At 34.8% G+C, this 10,323-nt stretch overlaps 1 protein-coding gene across 1 annotated transcript; it reads right to left on the minus strand.

The window, feature by feature from the left end:
* Positions 1-4,920: 4,920 nt before the first annotated feature.
* Positions 4,921-10,006, minus strand: LOC139487020 (uncharacterized). Its single transcript, XM_071272040.1, has 3 exons — positions 9,419-10,006; positions 8,787-8,861; positions 4,921-5,415 (listed from the first exon to the last, which is right to left on the minus strand). Exons 1-3 carry the CDS (start codon positions 9,828-9,830, stop codon positions 4,961-4,963), a joined length of 942 nt encoding a protein of 313 aa, XP_071128141.1. The 5' UTR covers positions 9,831-10,006; the 3' UTR covers positions 4,921-4,960.
* Positions 10,007-10,323: the final 317 nt, after the last annotated feature.

Here is a 10,323-nt window from a genome sequence, read left to right on the forward strand (position 1 = left end):
TTTATGTAATATATACGTGTTTCTCGTTTCTCGTTTTGTTTATATAGATTAGACCGTTGGTTTTCCCGTTTGAATGGTTTTACACTAGTAATTTTGGGGCCCTTTATAGCTTGTTGTTCGGTGTGAGCTAAGGCTCCGTGTTGAAGGCCGTACTTTAACCTATAATGGTTTACTTTTTAAATTGTTATTTGTATGGAGAGTTGTCTCATTGGCACTCACACCACATCTTCCTATATCTAAATGTATAGGCATCATGTTGCTGATGGACCTTTTCTTCCCTAGAGCATCACCAGCCTAGTAGTCAACACTTCTGTGTTGACATCAAATGTCGTTGATATGGTCATAGTAATACTGAACTGTTTAAAAAACGTTGAATTGTTCGAAATACTAAGGATTTATATCCCAGACAAAGATAATATTAGCTGTTTGTATTTGATAAAACTTTTCAACATTGTTGGTCCTAAATGCTCTTCGACTGTATACCTGATATTTTTACTCGAGCGTCACTGAAGAGTCTTTTGTTCACAAAACACAGAACACACAAATAGCACTACGGCACCTAGGTTATTGGCAAAATGTATGGCAAAATCAAACAAAATATATTTTACGGGACTAAAATAATTTTCTGAAAATATTTCAACGGAATTAATTGATGTTTGAGGGAGATCAAAATGTAATCCGTTTGAAAAAGAATAATATTTAGAATGCAGAAACTATATTTCCTGCCAACAAAATATGTATAATGCAGGAATAAAACGAAAAGAAATAATGTGCCATTTTAAAAAATGGAAAACAACACGTTTAATAATGTATTGCGTCCGAAGCGCTTTTTCTTGATGCATATACTACACGGAAGTTCTTCAAAACGAAATTATCAATTCCTTTACATTCAGGTCAGTGCGCACCACAGAGAGTCAAATCGTTAACAAGCATACCACTGCCACTACCCAGCTTAAAGCATCTTCCGAACATTTGAAAGTCCCTACCATGTACTGGTTACCGAAATAACACAAAAAAACATTTAAATTCCGTTTCATCTCCGCTTCGAGTAAGTGTTCTACTACTAATCTATCAGTGCTTCTAACTACCTCCCTTACTACTATCAAAGAACTGGTTATTAACTTTTGTAATAAAGCTTATGAAAATAATGGTATTAATTATTTTTGGAGTGTTAAAAATTCTTTACAGGTTTTAGATAAAATACATGCTTTTGATGGTCCTTATAATTCTGTTGACAGTTATGATTTTTCTATTCTGTACACTACACTTCCACACAATCTTATAAAGAAAAAGTTTTTGTATTTGATAAAATGGTCTTTCGAAAAATCTCATTGTAATTTTATTTTCTGTAACTCGTTTAAAGCCCGTATGCTAGATACACTTACTGGAAATGTGAGTATATGATTGAAGCTTTAAATTTTCTGCTAGATAACATTTATGTACGTTTCGGCAATAAAGTGTATCGTCAGGTAGTAGGTATTCCTATGGGCACTAACTGTGACCCTTTAATAGCAGATTTATTTCTATATTGCTATGAATCTCAGTTCATGACCAAACTCAGTAAAGACCCATCATTGCTATATTTGGTTGATACATTCAAAAATACCTACCGTTATCTGGATGATATTTTTTCGTTGAATAATCCACAGTTCTCTAAATATACTTCCGAAATTTGCCCAAAAGAACTTACTTTAACTAAATCTACATTGTAACATAAACAGCAGCAGTTGTCCTTTTACAGATTTAGACATTTCAATTTCAAACGGGAAACTTCATACTAAAATTTTTACGACAAAAGAGACGATTTTTCATTTCCTATTGTTAATTTTCCTTTTTTAGACGGCGATGTGCCTTTGGCTCCATCATACGGTGTTTATATATCACAAATCGTTCGGTTTGCCCGTGTATGTTCTGATGTCATAGATTTTAACGAACGTAATCAATGCATCACTGGAAAATTGTTGTGTCAGGGATTTCGATACCATAAATTACTTAAAACTTTTTATTAAATTCTTTCATAGATACAAAGATTTGATTAGTAAATTTGGCTGTACCTAAAACTTATTAAAAATGGTATTTCACATCCTAAATTTTATGGTAATATTGTACTTAAAGCGAGGAAATCACTATGTGATCCGTGTAAACTTATCGAACCTTTAAACAAACTTATAAGTAAGGGTTATCGTACCAATATTGTAATTAGATATCTGAATATAGTTTACACTGGCACTAATATCGATTTTGTCATTAGCAAATTAAAACATAACTAAATTGTGTCTTCTTTTGAGGCGGGATGTAAAGAGACACAGACACGTTGATTGTTGTCTCTGTAGAAGTCGCTCCTCGCTATCCTACTGCCTGTCGATATATTCATTTTTGGCATTGCACAAGTCATGTCTTCTCTGACTGTTCATGACGTTAAAATGCTGAATCCCTGGGATGTGTTTTAGTTGACATATGCAACTATTCCAGTCATAATTAGGTTCGATAACTCTGTATGTGACTGGTTTAATTATGGTTATGTAAAATGTACTGGTTACCCAAGTAATAGTTTCAATATATATATATATAGATATTGCATCTTTGTTTCAACCCATCCGTGGTTTCCTTTCGTTGATATAAAATATTATCATAAAATGATTTCATAAACAATCGTATAATACTAATATATATATTAATAATAAATTTACATCGTGATTAGGTCACGTTGCCATGTTTGTTTTGTTTGATCACGTTGATGACTTAATTAATATCTCCACAATCTTGCTTTATCCTTAATTTTCATACGAGTTACAATAACGTGTCATATTTAATTGCAATACAAACAGTTAAATCTTATTGAATTATTTGCATGTGTAAACTAAGTGTCGAACATCCTCTACGTTTGAAATTATTTGGTCGCCATTTTGTTATATGTAACTTCGAAATTTTATCAAAACAAATAGCATGTATCCACTTTCACAGAGGGAAAAAGTGTTTAAATATATGCTGCATTAAGGTAAGACAATTATTGAAAAGACATGCATCTAACAATTTTACGATTTTCATCGTACAAATCTTCAAAAATATATATGTCCATGTCGCCCCACGCTATCAATGTTCTAAACTGTATGGTCGGTGCATGTAAATCTTTATTTTTAGTGTGAGAGACTGTTTCTAATAAATATATTGAAGAACATGTGAAAAAAGAAATTTCTTAAGTACAAAAAGACACACTTTGATAAATATTTGAAATATTACTTTTTGATTTATAACTAAATGAATACCGGCATGTCGTGTCGTTATGAACCTTCAACAGTGTCCGCCATTTTGAAAATATTGCTGAAGACTGCCAAAATATGAACTTTTCAAACAAATTTCGAAGCAAAAAGTTTAATACCTGAACTGATATGGTTTGCCATTTACTTTAAATAAATATGTTGTCGATCTTTTTAGAGGTTGGAAGGATATAAGTAACAATAAATTAATTGAGAAAATTGATTTTACAAACAGGTCCCATTGCAATTTTGTCGAGTTTTAACGAAGATGTCAACGGAGGCTGTGTGGCTATGTCACCTCAATTTTCAAACTTATTTCGAAGCACGAAATCATATTTCTGAACTGAAACTTAAAACATATTTAATTGTAAAAATTTATAAACTGTAAAACGCGGGGTTGGAAGGAAAAATATACTTTATAACAAAAAAGTTATGAACGTTTTATCTATGTACCCCGTTCACTTTCATTGATAATCTATCGGCCATTAATGATATACAACAGAAGTGTAAAAGTCACGTGATGACGGAGATAGTTGGATATGTTTTAGTCTCTGATGCATGATTGTTTTATTAATAATTGTTTTTTTGGCTTTTAACTAGCTGTCAGTAACTGCGAGTACTCTCAAATCGTATTTTCTTGTTAATTCGACCTGTTGATACTGTTTAAAATGCCTTTTTGTTATTTTATATTAATATGGAACTTGTCTATATACCAGCTTTCAATATTTGGAATATCTTCTAATTTTCACTTACTACATTTGTATAAACTTCAAGATTTACCTGTATTATTAAAACCGTTTTTTTTTCAAATGTGATAATTTTTTCGTAGGGTTAAATATTTCGCAGTGGTGTCTTGCCATGACTTTGTTTGGACTTATTTGTTTGCTTTTTGGCCTTGAATGTTTATTCCTAATATTTTATTAACTGTGCATTTACATTCAGATATCGCAGATCAAATTTATTCGTTCATAGTGTATTAATTTACGTTTTTGGATTGAGTTAAGCCTGCCAATTGATATTTTATCGTATGTTTTTCTATGTTGTGATGTTATGCTATTGTTTCAGGAAAAAGGAGAAGGTTTGGTACCATTAAAACGTTTAATCCCGCTGCAAATGTTTGCACCTGTCCTAAGTCAGGAATCTGATGTACAGTAGTTGTCGTTTGTTTATGTAATTTATACGTGTTTCTCGTTTCTCGTTTTTTATATAGATTAGACCGTTGGTTTTCCCGTTTCAATGGTTTTACACTAGTAATTTTTGGGCCCTTTATAGCTTGTTGTTCGGTGTGAGCCAAGGCTCCGTGTTGAAGGCCGTAATTTGACCTATAATGGTTTACTTTGTTTAAATTGTTATTTGGATGGAGGGTTGTCTCATTGGCACTCACACCACATCTTCCTATATCTATTACCTTCATCAGGAACGCTCAAAGCCAAACATTTGAAATCCGAAGATGGATAAGTACCGAAAATAGTTGAAGAGCTTTATATGTCAAAAATGATCGATTTTCTTAGAAGATGTCTACAGTTTGTCCGTGTTCAATACTATATATCATCAAGTATTTCGATTGCATCAGAGCTATATTGTACCAAGCAAAATAATAACAAAAGACGCTTACAATTATACACTTTCATCAGTAAAAGCGATGACGGCATTAAAACAAAAGTTGTTCCATACAAATATTTATTTTCCTTTATCAATTTGTGTTATTTCGAACACACTACGCACGTAAGCGGATAATCGTTCATATAGGGAGGACACTGTAATGATCCACACTTGGCTAGCACAGAATAAAATAATTTGCCATTTTCATCTTGAACACCGCCATTTAGATATTCAGGATGACTGTCAACACAAACATAGGATGATGCGGATGCAAATCCGTGGTACCCCGATCCAAGATATCCATGATATTCTATCTTCCATCCGTTATAACATTTGTTTTTACCAGGAATCATCAGGATTGAAGTTGACCGTGTCTTTCTGCAGACAGCACATGGAACATCTTCATCCTGGGTACCAAAAAATGAACCTTCGTATTCTGCACCATACATACGTCCGCCATCATAACCACTTGTCCTCTGAAAATCTGGATCTGGAGGAAGACAGACATGCTCTGCTGCAGAACCTGGTTGATCGTGCATTCCTCCCCCTGCATATCCTAAAATTGAAGTCAGATCATCCAAGCAAAAATAAAATGCAGTACTGTAAAGAATTACTTTAAATCATAAAAATAAGAAAGTAAAAACGAAAACCTATAAGAGTAGAAGATATACTAAACAATAGGTATTTTATCGTTTTGAAATGGACATAAAAGGAATTTTGTTAATGCTATTTAGTTTTTTTTACAATTTATTATGTCTTTTATTAATATGATGGTTGATGAAGCGAACATATATTATTAAAACGTAACTCTTTTTGTGATAAAGGTGCAATTATCATACTATGGTGTGCTTACACCGATAGCCTACAGAGCCCTGCTAGTATCATATAAATAAACGTAAAGTATAAAGGCAATGGGCACCTTTTCTTAAAATATTGATGACGGTGTGGAGGGAAGGAGTTGGCGGGATTCCTTTATTTCTGTACGAAGTTTTAAATGTTTATGCCATTTTCTCTTTTCTTTATAAATTGTGCCTGTTAAGCTAGGTTCACACTGCCGATCAGATCAACTCGATGATCCCGATTGTCCAAATTTCCACGACCAGGCTCAACCAAATTCTTGATCGGGTCTGTTTACGACTTCTTCCCAACCGCCACCCGACTGTACACGACCTTTACTCGACCATTCACGACTCCTTAATGACTCCATCACGACTTCATCCCGACAACAACATGAATACTTATTCGATAATTACGATCAATTTACGATCTTTACACGATCTTTACTCGACTATCTAGACCAAATCAATTATTCACGATCTCAACCTGATCTCGACCAGACCAGATCGACCAGATCGTATATGGGTCGTAGAGATAATCTGGTATTGGTCGGATATGCACATTTTTTCTGAAATTTTTATTCCCCGCCGCTTCGGAGTGGGTATTAAGTGTTACCCTTGTCCGTAAGTACGTCCCATCAATATTAGTTTCCGTTCTCTAATTTTATTTTGCCTCAACCGAATTTGATGAAACACCGTATACACAATTCTTATTACCATAAAACACAGTTCAAATGCGAATTTGGGTGGCCATTCTTGCGTAATGACCCTTTATAATGTTATATATGCTAGCTGGACACACTCTCCGTTTATTCGATTACATTCAGTTAAAGGTCTGAGTAAAATCATACATTTAAAATATATACATAGACATAAAGCAGTTGGATTTGTGGGCAAGGTGGTCAGAGCTCAGAGAGACAGGTTAATAGCTGTGACGGAGTATGAAGAGTGCATAGAAGATGATGTAGACCGCAACGGGCGCCGAGAAATCTAGGTGAGGCAGTGGCTGACACGATGACCACTGTGTGGGCAGTATGAGAGACGCACTAACTCAACAAAGAGGAACCCAATGCTTATAAAAACTTCCTCATAGTGGATTTATTGCTCTTTTTGCAATTGGGAAATGACACCACACAATGAGATTTGTCTCTGGATTAGTACTTATGATAGACAGCAATATACATAAACTTTACCACCCCTTGTCCTTGCTATCTTACAAATAAAGCGTACCGTGTGTGTCATATATTGTGCATAAGTATGTAATCAGTATTCTTCATAGATTTGATATCCAGTAGTTGAAGGGTTAAATATATTCATTTTCTTTTTGCTGTATGGCAACAACCTACATGTATTTGCTAAAAAATATTGCAAACGAGGGCAAAGATGTCATATACTTCCGCAAAATTTTAGCCAAAGTAGAATTTTAATCCCCCGGAGTGATACCTTTTCTAAAACTGTTTACAACTTGACATATATCTATCAAGAGATCATTAGTGCATTTTTTTCTCACCAAAGTTTGGTAAACGTTGTGTGCCGTTTGTTATTGTTTGTCAAACGTTACAGAAGCAGAAACAAATGCATCGTTTAGTCAGAGTTTGCTGACCCTGTTTTAACTGTCAAAAACGCATGTACATAGCAACACGTAATCCAACAAAACCTGGGAAGAACTCAGGTGTTCCGGAAGGGAAGAAAATCCTGCAATTTTGGCACCGGCGGATTTTTCAATAATAATGAATGTTATTGCACAATTACTTTCATATTTGAAAAATCCGCCGGTGCCAAAATTGCAGGATTTTCTTCCATTCCGGTACACTTGAGATCTTCCCAGGTTTTGTTGGGTTACATTTTGCTAAGTTTTTAGTTTTCTGTGTTATGTGAACTGCTGTTTGTCTTCACGTCGGTTTTCGTTTTTCGCTACGACTTTGTCGGTTTGTTTTCGACCTTTGAGTTTTGTGTGTCCTTTGGTGTCTTTTTTGCCTCTCTTTTAAAATGTTACCTCTCCTTGCAAAAGTTAAAACACGTACTGTACATGGAGGAATTTTTGTACAATAAAAATAAAATGTTGCCAATATATTTTTGCGGAAGCAGAGTAATGAGGGTTAATAAGATCTGCACACACTTTTAGAGAATCGTGTAGCAGTCATGTGTGCTCGTGTATGGCCGAGTAGACATCGAAGAGTGGTCGAATGTGGTCGCGAAGGGATCGGGTATTGGTCGAATTGGTCTGGGATAAAATAAATATAGAAGTCGCAGTGATCTGGAAGCGATCGGGCATTGGTCTAGATACTTTGGAAATGAGTCGAGCAAACTCGATCTTTACACGATCCTTTCCCGATCAATTCGACCGTTACTCGACGAATTCTCGATCTCTTCTCGAGTGAAGTGCTTCTCGATCCTTACTCGAATGTTTTTGTCAATAACTCTCGGGTAGAAAGTCAGATCGATGAAGAGCAAGGTAGACTATGCCGAGCATGCTTGTCGATTGAGTCAGACCAGTTTCCCAATCACGTAATTTGTCTTGATCGGGCTTGTTCGAGTTGATTTGATCGGCAGTGTGAACCTAGCTTTATTCTCTATTCGTTATATTTTAGCACTCCATTTTTCTCTATTCTTTGTTTTTGGTCTAGTTTTATCAATTTTTTTTTTCAGCACCTTATAATATATCAATAACTATGTATATAAATCTTGCTTAATATCATACATGGTCATGCTAAGTACTATTGCGAATCTTTTCTGAGACAATTGTTTGTTTTTGTGCGTAAGTGAATTTGGTTGCTTTGAGTATAGTCTACCGTGTATAACCCTGTAAAAATGCAGGTTGCGCTCGCAAATACAGCAATTTCGAAAAGAGCGTGTTCTAACACCCTGACACACTGTAAATTTAATTAAATTATAAAGAGAAAAACTTTCGAGAAAAGGATGTTCCAACCCCGGAATCCACCGGATCCGCCAATGAATAAGATGTGTGATACCATAAATATGAGTTTAATGGATAGAGTTAATGGCGTTGGGTATCTTTGAAAGCGCAAGTTTCTCAACTGCAAGAGAATAGGAAACGAATCCTTTATATCCAAGTATAAAGATTGGTTACCTGAGTACACTTGTTCCGTGTCTGTATTATTTGGACATTGTCTCCGTCCCCAGATTACGTATGTTGAACCAGTTCCTGCAATATTACGCACTCTATTTTATTTTAAATCTTTCAAGCAGGAAACGAAAAAGAATTAAATATGTACATTGCATTACACTAAGATGACAAAAGAATATAGATACTACTACAAGTCTTTGGCTTAATTCCTGTGTAGTTGAGAGGCCTTGAGAGGTTTAAAATCTATGTGGGTCCGTACCAGAGTGTAAAGTTGTATATTAAGGACCCATAGTACAAGTTTTCTATGTTTAGTCTATAGTGGGTTTATCATTTGAGGACTGTGACTTGCCCTGCTTGATGGTTGATGTATGTCTTGAATCAATGTGTGTCCAGCTAGATGATGATTCATAGTTTTACTGCAATACAAGGGGGAGCTATTATGTATGTTAAAATGAAAGTTTGAGTGATTTCTTGTCTGAATTTGAATATCATTTTTGTCCTTTTTTTTAGTTTAATCAGCTCTCCACTTTCTGAATTAGTTTCGGATTTTCAAATGTTTTTTTTTCCTTGAGCAGACGTTCATTGACGAAAAGTGCATCTGGTGCTGTATATAATGTATACGAATATGTAAATACCTTGACTAGATTGGAGTTGTCTGATCTCTGTTTGTTGTAGCTGTATAGTTGTGGCTTGCTGCTGTAAATCTGTAGCTTGTTGGTGAATGGTTGTACCCTGTTGCTGAATGGTAGCACCCTGTTGCTGAATGCTAGTACTCTGTTGGTGAATGGTAGCACCTTGTTGCTGTATCGTTGTATCGTGCTGCTGTATAGTAGTAGCTTGTTGTTTTATGGTTGTAGCTTGCTTTAGTATGGATTGAGATTGTTGTTTCACAGTGTTGTTGAGTATCACTAACATATTTTCCATGCGGTTCAAGCGATCGTTGACAACATCCGGGTCGTTCAGTAAAAGACGTTTCACATCCTTTTCTCCAGTAACATAAAATGTTACGACAAAGAATATCATAAAACTCAGGTGGAGCAAGTGCATTTTCGCCAATTTACAAGTCTTATCTAATTCTAAAGGTTTATTGTAGTGTTACCGACATTATCTAAGTTTGCATGTACATGTATGTAGTTCTAACATTGTTCAATAGTACCTATTTACCTGTTAACTATCTCAAAAGTTCAAAAGATTTGAAATTATCAAATGTAAATCCCGGAATGTTTCTTGGTAGTATTAATAAATCTTTAAAAGCACCAAATTGCCTTTCAGATTAAAATAGTTTTAAAGAGTGAGAACTTATTTTACTATACTGAAATTAAATCAATATCTAGGGGGGTGGTGAAAGGTTATTTTCGTGCAACGTATTTTGCCATTTGTATTTCACGTGCAGCCATGAAAAAGGTTCGTTATTCACCGTGATTCGTGAAATTGGTAAAAAGATCAACTTGCGAGATATTCTTAATTATTCGTTCATCATAAAATAGCAATTATATTCCTTGTTCTTTCGTGCAGATACCCCCTTTACGTCCCTTATTTA

Source organism: Mytilus edulis, chromosome 8 (genome assembly GCF_963676685.1).
Source record: "Mytilus edulis chromosome 8, xbMytEdul2.2, whole genome shotgun sequence".
NCBI classification, from domain to species: domain Eukaryota; kingdom Metazoa; phylum Mollusca; class Bivalvia; order Mytilida; family Mytilidae; genus Mytilus; species Mytilus edulis.